At 46.9% G+C, this 15,481-nt stretch overlaps 2 protein-coding genes across 21 annotated transcripts in view; one reads left to right on the forward strand and one right to left on the reverse strand.

The window, feature by feature from the left end:
* The window catches only part of PPIP5K1 (diphosphoinositol pentakisphosphate kinase 1), a 41,547-nt gene extending 34,580 nt beyond the window's left edge, over positions 1–6,967 (reverse strand). For 15 of the 20 annotated variants that reach the window (XM_080931729.1, XM_080931745.1, XM_080931735.1 and 12 more), the window contains exons 1-8: positions 5,906–6,494; positions 2,673–2,769; positions 2,243–2,417; positions 1,737–1,932; positions 1,276–1,366; positions 984–1,069; positions 508–662; positions 288–389 (exon numbers count right to left, since the gene is read on the reverse strand). In XM_080931729.1, the coding sequence (XP_080787855.1) occupies positions 288–389; positions 508–662; positions 984–1,069; positions 1,276–1,366; positions 1,737–1,932; positions 2,243–2,389 (777 nt within the window). In that variant the 5' untranslated portion in view covers positions 2,390–2,417; positions 2,673–2,769; positions 5,906–6,494. Of the gene's footprint in view, positions 1–287; positions 390–507; positions 663–983; positions 1,070–1,275; positions 1,367–1,736; positions 1,933–2,242; positions 2,418–2,672; positions 2,770–4,853; positions 4,975–5,905; positions 6,495–6,669; positions 6,702–6,935 lie in introns of those variants that run through there. The other 5 variants (XM_080931740.1, XM_080931738.1, XM_080931741.1 and 2 more) reach the window with 5 other exon arrangements.
* A 2,427-nt stretch (positions 6,968–9,394) lies between these two features.
* On the forward strand, positions 9,395–15,252 carry CKMT1B (creatine kinase, mitochondrial 1B). Its single transcript, XM_080931754.1, has 10 exons — positions 9,395–9,489; positions 10,451–10,654; positions 11,218–11,416; positions 11,589–11,684; positions 12,222–12,443; positions 12,577–12,662; positions 12,810–12,933; positions 14,291–14,425; positions 14,599–14,724; positions 15,064–15,252. Exons 2-10 carry the CDS (start codon positions 10,503–10,505, stop codon positions 15,178–15,180), a joined length of 1,257 nt encoding a protein of 418 aa, XP_080787880.1. The 5' UTR covers positions 9,395–9,489; positions 10,451–10,502; the 3' UTR covers positions 15,181–15,252.
* Positions 15,253–15,481: the final 229 nt, after the last annotated feature.

The following is a 15,481-nucleotide window of genomic DNA, read 5'->3' on the forward strand; positions in this document are numbered from 1 at the left end:
CTGCTATCTTTGGTACTGAGCCTTATTTCTCCTTAGGACTCTGGCTGTATTGTCTAGCCCTAATTCACTACTAATTTACCAATTCTATATGAGTTACCATGGCACCTTGCTCTCGCTCTGAAAGTGAAGCTGAAAATATCTCTATTTCACTTGTAATCCTCACTTGAGTACAGGACTGAGACCCTGCTTTATTCTCAAAGATCCCTTCACACATGCTTCCCACCCTCCCTCACCCCAACTCCCACCCTGACATTTATGGCATCTTGAATCTCTGCATCCACCATAACCTTAACGTCTGTGCCGTCTGTTGGCATGAACTCCTCATAGATGTATGATCCTGTCTTCCGGACACTGCTCTCAGGAGAGTACACGCTGCTCCGGCTGCCGATCTTTAGGAGGAAAATAAGGGGAACGACACTGCCTCGATCTCCAAGCTTTACTCACAAATCCCTTCTCCTTTCCTAACAACCACTCTCTGACTTCCCAGCTGCTCAAATGTCTCCCCACCTTACGGAAGAGGCGCTGGCTTCCTCCTCCAGCAGAGCTAGGGTAGTAGATGTAAACATTGTGGTCCTCTGCACTCACTGGCTTCTCCACAAAGGGTTTGGGAAAGACAGCTCCATTCACCTCCACCTGGTCTTCACCTTCTATCAGGTTGCACTCTGAAAGATGGGTGTGTGATCATTCTTGGGGCCTAAGGTTGTAGGTATTTCCAACTCCTTTTTCCCTGGGGTTTTAATCTATATAACCTTTACATTTTTATGACCATGTCCTATAAAAGATATGCCAATGCTCATATATGGTATTCAGATATGATAATATCTATATAACAGTTCAAAGGCTCTGTCTATAGACCCACGACTCCACTTACAACCCAACAGTCAAAGGCCCACACAGATCTGCATACAGATGTTTAAAGAACAAATACTGGGCTAAATCACGAATATCAAGCAGAGAACAAGCAGACATGAGCAGGCACTCACCCTCAGGACAGGCGGGGTCACGGTTGAGCACAGCATATCGTGGCAGATCAATACCCTCCTCCTGTAGGATCCGGTACACTTCCCTCCTGTCATCCCCAAATAAATTAGCCAGGTAGGAAAAGTGGGGCTAAGGGGAGAGCCTAGGGATTTGATTTGTACAGGGAACCAGAACTGAATAGGCTATGATACAAAAAAATGAAACAGAATTGCTTGGCTCTGCTCATCCCAGAGTAGGCTCCCTAAATTGGGCATTTCAGGGTCACCCACCCCTTTGGTCCATGGGAAGCTATACCTATCTTGGATGTAATACTGCATGGCCAGGTCATTGATAAGGAAGGGGTTTCGAAGCTTGGAGTAAGCAACAGCTTTGTCGAGAGGAAAGCCTGTGATGGAGGGGACAAAAGGAGACACCAAAGAAAGTGAGAGTCAAAGTGAGGAGTGGCGAGAGAGACGGACCTATTAGATCCTCCACACACGCAGCCCAGCACTTAGTGGCCTAGCTCCTCAAGTCCAGGATAGTCATCAGGAAAAATGAATCCAATTACATGGAGGATCCTCCCAGAGATCCAATTCTAACCAAGACCTAAGTGTCCTGGAGTCATCCTGTGAGGCTGGAGTATGGGCTTGACCACACTCAGCAAACCCTGAAATAGAGGAGGCAAACTCCTCTTCACTGCTGTCTTGTGTGTTGAGAGGCTAACAGGTTTAACAAGGACTCTGTCTGTGCGCCACTCATCCTTCCCAGACCCTAACCTTTGGAGTGGAAAGAAATGAGACAGTGGCAGGACGGCCAGTTCTCCACAGGTTCATTTAGGATCACGTCCTCTCCCAGGATGACAACGGTCAGGTAGTCAAATCTGCAGAGTCGCTCTAGGATTTGGGTCATTGGCTTGGACTTGGACTTCTTGGTCATGGCACAGATGCCAACAATAATTTGAGGCTCTGGGGGCTACAGAAAAGATGTACAATCAAGAACTCCAGATTCCCACCTATGTCGCCTCCAATACTGTCACACATCTTTCAAGGGCAGTTTCTTGTCAGGACTTTGGACCTAAGGGATAAAGGATGGCTACCCCAGAAGAAACACTGTAGGAAAAGCATGTCTTCAAAAGAAAAAGAGGTGACCATAAGACAAAAGGAGGGGCATTTGAACAGGGGTTTCAGAGCGGCAGCCCACCCATCTTTACTGCCCCTCCCCAAGGCAGGATAGAGCAAGGCAGGGGGTCCAATGCCAAGCTACTCCCTTTGCCTAGACTTACCACCTCATCCTCCTCGTCCTCAAGGAGTTCACTGTCACTCTCTTCTGTCCTCATGCCTAGTCCACAGGTGCCCAACCCCTCATCTCCAGCTCCAAGGAAGAAGTGGGCTGCTGTGCTCTCGTCCTCATTGGCCGTCAATGACCACATCCCCGCCGGAACACCCACTCATCCCGCTCTGCAGAAGAGGGTCCCCTATCAGCATCGAATCCAAGCACCCTTGTGATGGGCAGGGATAGGGTACAAATGAGAGGGAACTATAAGGGTACAGAGGGAACAGAAACAAAGCTATGGAAAGGACCAGCAAGAAAGGAGACGACGTGGTGTGACTTGGCGGGAGTAAGAGGAGTCAGAAGGAAGCAGGGACTCTTTTCCTCCCGTTTACCCCACCCCAGCCAAGAACTGGTAAGAGGATCAGCAGCTTAAGCCTTACAGTGCTAGCATGCCACTGATTCTACCAGCAGGAAACAATGTTAACTCCAGGCAGCAAGGAGAAGAGGCAGTTCTTCAAGGACGGCTACTGTTGATTCCTACCAAGAGAAGGTTAGACTGACATTTATTCCAAACCTGGGATTCATCCCACAAGATTCCCAGGTCTCTCCACCCCCACGGCACCGTTAGAACCAAGGGTTCAACTCGAGAACAGAGATAAGCAATAACTCAGAAGCTTTTGCCTTTAAACTATATCTTCATTATTTACCTGGTATTAATCTGACAAACATTTATTTAGGACACCCTCCGCCCTAAGCATTGTATCAGAACGTTATTATCTGTGCACCCCTTTCTCCTTCAACCCCAACACCTTAAAAGACAGGCATCTAAATTTAGAGAATACGTTCATGAAAAGAAGTCTGGTGCTGGTTGGGGGATTGAGGTAAACACACACACAGCAGATTCCAATCCATTTTCAAACTGAACTCTCAATGGTCCATTCACTGTCCTCCAGGACTACAAAACCAATGCTGGTCTAGGACAAGTTCTCCATAGCAGCAGCTACACCGGGATAAAGTCCTGCTTAAGGTCATACTGGTAAAACTATCTTATGAATTTGTATCAGAAAAAGCAGGCAGTTACCCTTCTGCATGCATACACCTAGAGTCTTAGTGAAAACTCTCGAGACTTTGCTGTACCAGAAAGATATCTGTCAGGAGACATTTCTGGTTATTACACAGGAAAGGTTCTATACTGGTATCTTATGAGCAGACGACAGGAACGCCACGAGAATTCTAAAATGTATATTCTATCTCAGGATCTATCCAGTCCAAACTGGTAGCATCACCAAGATGGATAGACTGCTGTGGGAAGACTCCTACACAGGCACATGCACACAAGGACATTCTTCTCTTTTCTATGTCAAACTAAGAGAGAGAGAGAGAGAGAGAGAGAGAGAGAGAGAGAGGAAGGCCCCCAAGAAAATACCCAGATGCCATAAGGAAAAAAAAAAGGGAAAATATGATGCAGGATATAGAAAAAAAACCCTAATACTAAATTTTAAAAGTAAAGGAGGGCCAGCAAGATGGATCAGTGGATGAAGGGGCTTGCTGCCAAGCCTAACGAGTTTAATTTCTAGGATCTACATGGTGGAGAACTGACTCCTACAGGTTGTCCTCTGACCTCCAGTGTGCTGTGGGTCAACATACAGACATAGTAAACATTTAAGTTGCAACAGTTCCCAACTTCACGGTACCAAGGATGTAACACAATTCATTTGCATAAACGCCATGTGCTATTTATGACAGTAAAGGCAATTAGTAAAGTTTGCTGGTGTTTGTTGTTGTTTTTAAGCATTTGTTTTACATATACAGGTGTTCTACCTGTAGGTGTTTATGTACACATTTGTGTAGTGCCCATGTAGGCAGAAGAGAGCACCATGTGCTGGGAACAGAATCCAGGTCCTTGAAAGAACAAATAATGCTTTTAATCACTAAGCCATTTTCCCAGCCCTCAGTTAGTAACAGTTTAAAAGTAGACTAAATTTGAGGATGGTAATGTATATATCTTTAATCTCTGAACTTGGGAGGCAAAAGCCAGGAGGTCATAACTCTACATTGTGAGTTCCAGGCCAGCCAAAACTACACAGTGAGAGGTGTCTGAAAAACAAAACAAAATAGAGATAGAGGCTAAAGCAATGGCTCAGTGGTTAAGAGCACCAACTGCTCTTCCAGAGGTCCTGAGTTCAATTCCCAGCAACCACATGGTGGCTCACAACCATCTGTAATAAGATCTGATGCCTTCTTTGTGTGTCCAAAGACAGCTACAGTGTACTCACATACATGAAATAAATCAATACATAATTTGTAAATGGACTGAAAAGACACCTACTTTGTAACAGTGGTTACCTTAGAAGAAAAAGAATGATGGTGAATTTTCTAGTGACACCTATACAGCTTGGCCTATAAATAAATGTCTATTTCCAAAGCTCAAAAAAAGATCTGAAGCAAACACACACAAGACTAATATTTGTTAGTAGCGGATTGTAACAGTATGAGCAACTAGTATTATTTTCCAAAAATAAAAGGAGCTGCTCCACAGACATTCTCCATGTTCCACAGCTGTTCTCAGAAACACTGACAACTCTAAAGAAGCCAAGAACTCCTTGAGTAAATTAACTTACTACAGAGTTACAAAGTCTTCAATAATTTCTCTGTTTTAATTTAAAATTCTTCCATGACCATAGGGTTGCAGCTTTGATTAGAAAATTATAGATGACCTTTATATAGACCTTGGTCCTCTCGGTCTTCATCATCTGATGCCTATTGCTCAATCACCACAAGACCAGAACATTCTTCCACGCAGTGTCTCCAGTTATGCACACCCTCCTCCTGACTGACGGACCATTTCTTTGAATTCCCTTTCAGTGACCTAACTGTGGCATTCCCAGAGATATCTCATAACTTCCCCAATTAGAATTTTGCCACACTCTGTCCTTTTCTAGGAGTCCTCCTCTTGTCTAAGATTCCTCACCCCTCACCCTGTTGCCCTCTAAGTCTTCCCTGCTTTTTGTGGGTTGTTTTTAAACAATATCCAGCCATATTCTTGGAATTCTATTACAACTCTGTCATGGGAAATAATAGGACAGAGAAACCTGTTCTCAAACATAGACCGAAGGGAGATGAAGGTTCAAATTCCAAGTTAACAAGGCAAAAATAGAAGCCTGACAGGAATAGCTATGGCAAAGCCAGGCTTTACGTGAATGCACTTCTGGGAGTCGCTGGGGTTTTAATGTGATGTTCCAAAAACCACTTTCCTGTTTTCTGTGTCCTTTCCCCTTTATCTTCTCCTCAAACTTTGTTGCATAAGAATTCTACACTGGGCTAAAGGGCAGTCTTACTAGGGAAGGAAAAGGAGGGAAGGGCTAGAGGGGGGGTTGGGGGGAGACAAGGAGGCAATCTAGGGAACACCAATACTACACCAGAACGAGAGAAGGGTATCTGGCAAATGTGAACTGAATCTTCTTTAGCTCTTAGAATTGAGAGAACTTACATAATTCTCTACTTTTCTGGAATCACCTTGCATTTGAGAGAGGCTCCAACAATAGTAAATAAAACTATCACCACTACCAAAATTAGACTTTCCCACCTTCAAAAGCTCACACCCTAAGCCCATACACTTTTTTTTTAAACTGGTTGTTTTGAGGCAGGGTCTCACTCCGTAGCTCAGACTGACCTCAAACTCAGGGCATTCCTTGTCTCGCAGTCTCCCAAGAGTTGGGATTACAGGTGTGAGCTGCTTTGCTGGCTTCCCACTTCCCTATGGCAAATTTCCAACATACTCCTTACTCTGAGGAGTCTGCTGCTCCTTCTCACTCATCCTACCTTCTCTCTCCAGCTTGAGATCATGGCTCTTCATTGACTCCCCTAACCTTACTCCCCACACTGACTGCTGCACCCCAATCACTAATTAATGCAATGAATCCAGCCAATTTTCCCACTCAGTGACTCCCAGAAGTAAACAACACTTCAGACCTGCACATGAGTCATCGCCCTTGCTAACACTTTTCTTTTTTTAAAGGCAGAATCTGTGTAGCTCAGGATAGCCTTAAATTCAGGATCCTCTTGCTTCGGCCTCCAGGGTACACTTGGTAACATCGCTCCGTTAATGATGAACACTTAATGATCCCCTATACCGCCCGAGGGCCGTTCCTTCCTCACACTAGCCTTCCTGGAGGTTCACCTCCTCTCCACAGTAACCCCCAACATTTAGCAGACCCTCTACCCTGGCCAGCCAGTTCTTTCCCTCACTTGCCCTGCATTGGTCCTCTCTTCCCTCGGTTTCTCGCGCAGGACCCTGTACTTCGGCCCCCTCCCCTGCAATCCAGCCCATCTCCTCCTCCCAGAGTCCCCAGCCCTGTCCCTGCAAGCCTTCCATCTTCCTAGATTCCCCTTACTACTCCCTTAGACCCCTCCACACCCGTCTCCTCTCCCACTGACCCCCCGCGGCCGTCCTCTCCTCGGCGCCGGGTCACGAATCCCACCCTCCCATCCAGACTCGCACTCGCTTCTGCCCGCCCCCGCCGTCCCCGCCTCGCTCTCCCTACGCTGACATTGAGGCCTCCCGGTAGCGCCTCTCTCCGAAGCAGTCCCCACCCGGGACTACCCACGGCCCCGAGCGCCGGCCGAGCCCCTCGCCGAGCCCACCCTCCCCGATACCGCCCCCAGCCCCAGCCACTCCCCCACCGCCCCCGGCCCGCACTCACCCGCCTCCCTCCGCTCGCACAGCCGAACCTGCAGGCAGCGACACCTGACAGCGGCCCAATCAAAGTGCGACTTCTTTGCGATCCCGCCAATCCGCAGAGGGCGCGCACCGGCAACAGTCAGGCTGCGTTGGCCGGAGCCTCGGAATGGAGGCGGGTGGCTCCTAGTGGCCGCGTGGGGAAATGCAACCTGATGCTGCCTTGCCTCTTGATTTCCTACTACGTTGCCAGTCTCTAGAAAGGCCAAGGAGCAAGACCAATGGAATGGAGACACAGGAAGAAGAGACTAAGTCTGTGACGTTGAACCTCCTTGAGGGGGTTTAAAAAAAAAACAAAAACAAAAACAAATAAACGAGTCTTTTTTTTTTCTTCTGTAAAGCAAACAAGGTGTGATTAAAGATACACATAAGCTGAAAATGTAGACATAGCTGAGAATTGCTAGGGATGCTGGAGACAAACATACAAGACAGAGAAGCAGATAGGCAAAGTTAAGAGGATGAATGAAGAGACTAATTTGTGAAAGATACAAGAAAACGGTGACAAGGAAAACTGAGAAAACTGATTTCTGTCTCTGCATCCTGCTCCTCTGTTCTCTAGCCTGGGAATCTGAAACACTGGGTTTGAATCCTGCTCATATCTTTAAAACCATGTAGCCTTGGGAAACTCACTTGACTCCCCAGAGCCTCCTCTACTTATTCGTAAGGGTGGAACTAAATACCTAACATACATGGTGCTGCTGCTTGTGACAAAGTACTTAAGAAAATTTATGGGGAAAGGTTTATTTTGGTTCAGGGTTTCAGAAGTTTTGGTCTTTAGCTCCTTCGACTGGGCCACGAGGAGAGACAGAACAAAAATGGTGGCTGGGTAAAAGCCACTTGCTTGTGGGCTGACAGCAAGCAGAGAGGGAGGAAGGGGCAAAGGGTAAGATGTATTGTCCAAGGCATGCCCACGGAGACCCACTTTCTCCAACTAGGCCTCACATCCTTCCTTTAAGCATGTTCCAATAATGTTATCACATTATGGATTCATCAAAGGATAAATCCCCCTTCTGAGGGCTCTGATTCAACCACTTTACAGAAGTCCATCAAGCCCCAGTACGTGAACCTATAAAGGACATTTCTTACCTAAAGAGAACAGATACATGGAAACAATGTTTGTGTGCACATAGTTATTGTCCTGGAATCTTCACTTAGGAGTTTGAATGCCCCCAATTGTTCTCTGTAATTTTAGGGACCTTGGAACTGTCTTAGTTAGATGCCTCATCTTACTGACAACCCCCTCCCCCCAGGCCTCCTGAATTGATAGAAGATGGTTCTAAGAGCAGAATCTACAAATTATCAATAATAGTTATGCTCAGACTCATACCTCCTCTACCATCCCAACCAAGGAAGCGAGAAACTGGAGCAACTCCCAGGTATAAAACTACTTTGACGATCCCACCAGATCCTCTGATCCTCACAGGAATGAAAAAGTGCACAAATGGACGGATCCTGTCAGAAAAGCTATTATTTCACAGGGGAAGGCATTTTCGAAACTTGAACAACGCCTCTCTACCCTGGTTGTCTTTACTTCTCCTTCTGTTAATCTCCCTTCCCATCCCTATCTCCTAAACACCTTCTCAGCCAAATAACAGCCCAATTGCTCTAGAAGACTATCTCCTTCTTTTATCTGGGTAAATATACACCACCCCAAGTAATTATATTCACTTACTCATACCTGCTCCTTAACCTGGATAATGAATACCCACAGCATAGGTAACTTTTTTTTTTTTTTTTTTTTTGTCTTTCCAAAAGTAAGGAAGCTCCATCAGCAGATCTCTGTTCTCTGAGAATTGTTATTTTATCAAGAGAAGGAGCTTAAGTAATAGAGCCAAAAAATAAAACAGATTTTTTTCTAAGGATATTCGCCGATGACAAAGGTCAGAAAGAGGATATATGGGGTGGAGGATTGAGGGAAATAATAAAAAAAAGAATATTAGTTGGGCCAGTAGGGATTATAAAGGGTAATTCTTTTTCCCAAATATTTTCTAACAAATTTCAAATATCTTACTGTCTTCTGGACCAGGAAGTTGAAGGCAGACATACTAATAGCAATATGTCTGCTTTGCTTTGGCTGGCCCTCTGCACCAAAGCCTCAAGTCTCTATCTCAGCTTCAGCTTTCATTCCCCTTCCTGCACTAATAAAAGTCAAGTTGCGCCTAATCCAGCTTATAGCTGTGGAAACAAACCCTCTTGATTCTGAATGTGCACTTCACAAAAGAGAAGAGAAAGGACCAGGAAGAAGGCAGAGACTCCCTGATGACCTTATGCCCTTGGATACTACCAGCCTTCACACTCCAGATTAAACTGCGCTGGCAAGCCACGAGAGGAAACACTTGTGGTTCAGGAGACCTGTGGCTGCCTGTTCCATTCCACACCCAGTTGCCTCACCACACCCTCCTCCTCTCTTTATATTCCCCTCCAGTCCAGGAACTGCCTGCTGCAGAGAAGGAAGAGAAGAAAGAAGAAATTCACCATTCCCTACCCAACCCCAGCCCCACACCCAGAGCAATCAACAGGTAGGCTTTCAGACACTACTCAGAAGGAGTCCTTTGAACAGCCAACAGGTTAAGCCTGGAACAGGGGGAGAGAAATAAAAGATCAAAGGTGAAGCAGGGGTTAGAGTAGAGGTCAAAAAAAAAAAAAAAAAAAAAAAAAGTAGGACCCCCAATGAAAGGCTGGAAATAGCCAAGCTGAAGACTTGGGAGCAGTGAGTTTGGGAGACAGAATAGACGGGAAAAGAGCCAATAGCTTTCTGATTCTTAAGGAATCCTTTCTCAACCTTGTTAGGAAAGTTATAGGTGTAGCGGGGAGTTCCCTGGTGCTCTTCCTGGTTCTTAAGGAAAGGTGACCTTGAGGCTGCGGTGTCTTTTTCCCCTGAGCTCTTAGCCTTCCTCTTGTGTCTGTTTATTCTGTGGTTTGCCAGCGGCTGCCTCTCCGGGGAAAAATGGAGAGATGGCGTGCAGATCGAATTCAGAAAAGAGGCTGGGCAATGTCAACCTCCCCACCCCCACCCCCAAAACTCAGAAAATAGAAGGATTGGGTTTCAGATTAAACGGGAGTGGGCATGAGGCGGGATGGGGGTGGTGTTCAGGTTCGGGGGGAAAAAAAAATCCCTGTGGTGCTGTCCCCTACTTAGTGCTGAAATCTGACCACCCTCATCCTTGGTGGGCGTCTGTCCCCAGCCTCAGCGAGTGAATTTCGGGTCTTCCTAATTACCTGGCTAGTGCTACCCAACCCCACCCCCGCACACCTAGCGCGGTGGCAGGCGGGAAGGCGGAGCCTGAGTGAGCCCCACCCCTGGAGACTGCGGCTGGGGCCTCCCTCTGCTCTGGCTGGCCGCTTGCTTGCTGCGCTTCTCCTGCAGCCTGGTAAGCACTGGCTGCTACTTCAGCTTCAGCCTTCATCGCGACCCCTATTTGTCTTCAGTCTCCGACCCAGCTCCATCCTCTCTCTACTTGGTTACATCCTCCCTCCTAGTTCCTGACTTGCGCCAGATCCTGCTCCGAATCCCGTAGCTGCATCCCAAGCCATGGCTGGTCCCTTCTCTCGTCTACTGTCTGCCCGCCCCGGACTCAAGCTCCTGGCTTTGGCTGGAGCTGGGTCTCTCGCCGCCGGAATTCTGCTCCGCCCAGAATCTGTACGAGCCGCTGCCGGTGAACGGAGGAGACTGTATCCCCCGAGGTATCAGAGCCTAAGATGCACGAAGTGGGGGCTGGGGATGGTAGTGGTGGTGATGGGAACCGAACGAGTAGAGAGGATGACTTGAGCAAAAGACAGGGCCTCGAAGATGGATTTCTGTACAGTTTGGAGATCCCAGCCTTGTAGGACGTGAAGGGCCAAATCCAAAAGGGAAGAACATGTCTAAGGACATGTCACCCTATGTCACTGCCTCCAAGCCAGCTTTGGCTTTGCGAATTCTAATTCACCTACTGCCCAAATCCTTTTTCTTATCTCGACCTATTCTCCTTGTTCTCCTGAATTCTCCTGAGGCTCTCCCCTCCCCCAACTCTAATGTTGTGCTCACTAAAGAAAGAGGAACTGCGTAGATATGATTGAGGCAGTTAGAACTATTAGGGAAGACCCCGGAAATCCCTAAAGAGATTATCAAGATTTAGCCTACCTCTAATTCCCCCTCCTTCCAACGAGCAAAGCCAGACATGGCTCACTGGACAGCTCCCAGCTGACATCAGTAGGTCTAGACTTCTGTGCCCTCCCTCCATGGTTACTGGGTATCCCCTTCCCAGCGCTGAGTACCCAGACCTCCGAAAGCACAACAACTGCATGGCCAGTCACCTGACCCCAGCAGTCTATGCCCGGCTCTGCGACAAGACCACACCCACTGGTTGGACACTAGATCAGTGCATCCAGACTGGAGTGGACAACCCTGGCCACCCCTTCATCAAGACTGTGGGCATGGTGGCTGGAGATGAGGAGACCTATGAGGTAGGGGGCCCCCTCAGAAATCTCAGTTCTTTCCTCCCTTGTGTCTGTTCCCTCAAGGACTCTGGATTTTGTCTATGCTCAAATTTACTGACCCAGTGATATCAATCTACAGATGAAGTATAGGAAGGAGTTTCTTCTTTATAACCGCCCCTTCCTCTCAACTCCTTTCCAGATATTTGCTGAACTGTTTGACCCTGTGATCCAAGAGCGGCATAATGGATATGACCCCAGGACCATGAAGCACCCCACTGACCTTGATGCCAGCAAAGTGAGCCGAATGTGACACCTCCAATATGTGCAGCCCTGTGCACAACGTTCCATAGCTCCCATCCTTACCTTGTTTCCTGACTCATGGTTAGACTGCTGAGCTTTCGATATTGATAAGAGAGAGAACTGCATATCTTGAAGAGTAGCAGATAGGAACCAAAATGGATAAGAGTCAGGATATTGGGGTTGAGGATATGATCAAAGTACAAAATGGTGAAAGAATCTTTTAAGAAGTGACTATGTCCTAGCCGGGTGTGGTGGCTCACACGTGTAATCTCAGCTCTCTGAAGGCTCAGGAGTGACACTCCGGAAAGAAAAAAAAAAAAAAAAACAGCTGTACCCAAAGCGAGAATTTGAAGAAATGACCAAAACGTCTTCAGTTTCTTCAGTTAGCATGCCTGTCCAATGTCCCAATGTGTCCTTCCTTCCAGGACCTGCTTTATAATCCCTAAGAAGCACCTACTGCGCTTCTGCAATTTGTATTCGTTCCTCTTATTCCTCCGATCCATAATTTGTATTCGTTCCTCTTATTCCTCAGATCCGTTCTGGCTACTTCGATGAGAGGTATGTACTGTCTTCAAGAGTCAGAACTGGCCGAAGTATCAGGGGACTCAGTCTCCCTCCAGCCTGCACTCGGGCAGAGCGACGAGAGGTGGAACGTGTTGTGGTGGACGCGCTGAGTGGCCTGAAGGGTGACCTGGCTGGACGGTACTATAGGCTCAGTGAGATGACAGAGGCTGAACAGCAACAGCTTATAGATGTGAGGGTCCTTGAGAGGGCACCGGGTTTTGGGAGCAAATGGAAAAGAAGCAGAGGGGAGGATGGGCCAGAAAAGATAGATAGCCCCATGATGCTGTGAGAATTCCTAAACCCGATCCCTTTACTCTCCTCAGGACCATTTTCTGTTTGATAAACCTGTGTCCCCATTGCTCACTGCAGCAGGGATGGCTCGAGACTGGCCAGATGCTCGAGGAATCTGGTATGGGGCCCTTCCACCTTTTTTTTTTTTTTTTTTTTTTTTTTTTTTTTTTTTTTTTTTTGATTCTCTTGTGTGTGCAACGTTTTTTCCCCTCCATCTACACCAGTTCTGGTCTTGCCTCTTGATCACTATGCCTCCTGCCCTCAGGCACAACAATGAGAAGAGTTTCCTGATCTGGGTGAATGAGGAGGACCACACACGGGTCATCTCTATGGAGAAAGGCGGCAACATGAAGAGAGTGTTTGAAAGATTCTGCCGGGGCCTCAAAGAGGTTGGAGAAGGGTGTGCCAGGGAGCTAGGTGGGAGGAAATGAGGAAAGCCATAGAGCAGCATAGGTAGATAGGCTATACCATTTGTCCGTCGGCCCAGGGTATTTCTGGTAGTCGAAAGGGCCATTATCATGCTAGGATAATAGTCACAAACCAGGGCCATCCTTGGAAAACCAGGGCATATAGTTAACATATAGGAAGAGTGTCAGTAGCCTAAGGAAAGAAATAAAGCATAATCTTTGTCAAGTAACTCAGAGAAGGTACCAATGATATGTCCAGCCAGTGCTGGGGTGGGTGGTGTGAGGTGGGATGTGCAGTTTAGGAGAATGTTTGAGCCTGGACTGATGTAGGGAGTGAGAGAGTGGCGTGTTCATGATACATCACACGAGCCATGGTGAGCCTCGACTCCGGATTCTATCTAGCATTGTATCTAGACTGTAAGCAGAAAGTGCTAGAGAGACTAGGGAAGGTGGAGGCTGGGCTGGCTTAAGTCTAGAATGCATGGTTCTAGAGGAGAGGTGACTCTGCAGTCTTGGATGGACAGGGTCTCTATATTTATTCTGTGTCAGAAATGGCCATAGATCTAATCCTTAATGTATATTCTTGTATCCACAGTTTTATTTTTGGACTTGTAAAGAAAGAGTGCTTCCCTTTTAGATTCTAGCTGGGAAGCTTATACTATTTTTGGCAAGGAGTGGTTAGTGTTCTATGAGTGCATAGAGAAATACTCTTCAATTATATGACTCGGTTTATTTATCTATAAAGGAACTGTTCTATAAGTGTTTTAGCTTCAGCGTGTAAGAACCCCCATGCTTGTGATTCCTTCTGAGTTACAGAGAGCATCATATTTAGGTCTTTGTTCTATTGCTCTGGCAGGCCCCCTGTCTCTTCTATCCTAATAGTCACTATGGTGGCCAGGAAAGCAGGAACACCTCTTGAATTCCTCCTCTTCTCACACATACCTGTGAATCTGGCTTCTCTGCTGTGCTCTCTCCTGTCTCCCTGCTCTATTACACATGCTCCCTTTACAGCTAAGAGTGGGCTCTCCTTTGCTCTTTGTCAAAAATATAATGGATGCATGAGAACTCTGTCCTGTTTATAACATCTATTCCTTTCCCAGGTCACCCTTAAGGAATCATTATCTCAAGCTTTCTTCACGAACAATCTATCTGTCCACAATCTTATCAGTATGCACATAATGCCACATCAAAGAGTCCTTCCACATATGACAGCAAAGAGCATGTCACTCATTGATTCTCAAGTTTCTCATTGTAGACGTAGTTCTAGAGTGTCCATGGGGCTGACTAAAAGGGATCCATCCATCCCTGATTTTTCACAACAGAACCTCTGTTGACACAGGTGGAGAAGCTGATCCAGGAACGAGGCTGGGAGTTCATGTGGAATGAGCGTTTAGGATACATTTTGACCTGTCCATCTAACCTGGGCACTGGACTTCGGGCAGGAGTACACATCAAACTGCCGCTGCTAAGCAAAGTAAAGGATATGTGGGGTTGGAGGGGGTGTGAGTGAGGAGGGGGATTCAGACGGGGTGGAGGAGGTACTCTGAAAGGAGCCAGTCATATGGGATTGTGGCTAGCAGCAGGCCAAGGGTAAGGTAGGAGTGTCTGCCTCTATTGATTTGTCCCTGATCTTAATCTTGTATCTAGGATAGCCGCTTCCCAAAGATCCTGGAGAACTTAAGGCTGCAAAAGCGTGGGACCGGAGGAGTGGACACCGCTGCCACAGGCAGTGTCTTCGACATCTCTAATTTGGATCGACTTGGCAAGTCCGAGGTGAGGTCTTATGAATTAGGTTAAGAGGCTGAGATAAGATGGTGAGTGAGCCTCAGGAATGTAATAGAATCTGAAGCAGTGGTCAGGTTGAGTGGGGGAGGGGGAGAGAGAGAGAAAAAAAACGAGTTTTCAGAGATGGAAGATCAGTGCTGAAGAAACTCAGGTCAGGCAAGGTGGTGTGTGCTTTTAATACCAGCAAAGGCAAGAGTCCCAGGCCAAACAGGGCTACATAGTGAATGCCTATCTCAAAAACTGAAAAAAGGAAAAGAAAGAAAGAAAGAGAAAAAAGAAGTTCAGGGAAACCGTGGGAAGCAGAGATCAAGGACTAGTGTTCTTCAGGTGGAGCTGGTGCAGCTGGTCATCGACGGGGTGAACTATTTGATTGACTGTGAACGGCGTCTGGAGAGAGGACAGGATATTCGAATCCCTCCACCTCTTGTCCACGGCAAACATTAGCTCCCCGTCCCCAGCAGATGAATCAAGATCCCCAGGACTTCTGCATATTTAACAGTAGCCCGTTCTACTCGTCCTGGACCTGCCTCTCGATCCCTGTCCTAGTAAAGACTCCACATTATGTCGCAGCTGTCTGTGTTATTTCTATTGGTGTGGCGAAGAGGAAATAGGAAATGAAAAAGAAACAGTGGGGTTATTCATGATGGCAAGAGAGATATATATGCCAGAAGCACGATTCTCAGGTGGGTGGAATGCATTGGAATTTTACCCGTTATCCTCATCCACTTACTGAGAATAATTAGAA

This window comes from Micromys minutus (assembly GCF_963924665.1).
Source record: "Micromys minutus genome assembly, chromosome: 17".
Taxonomy (NCBI): Eukaryota; Metazoa; Chordata; class Mammalia; order Rodentia; family Muridae; genus Micromys; species Micromys minutus.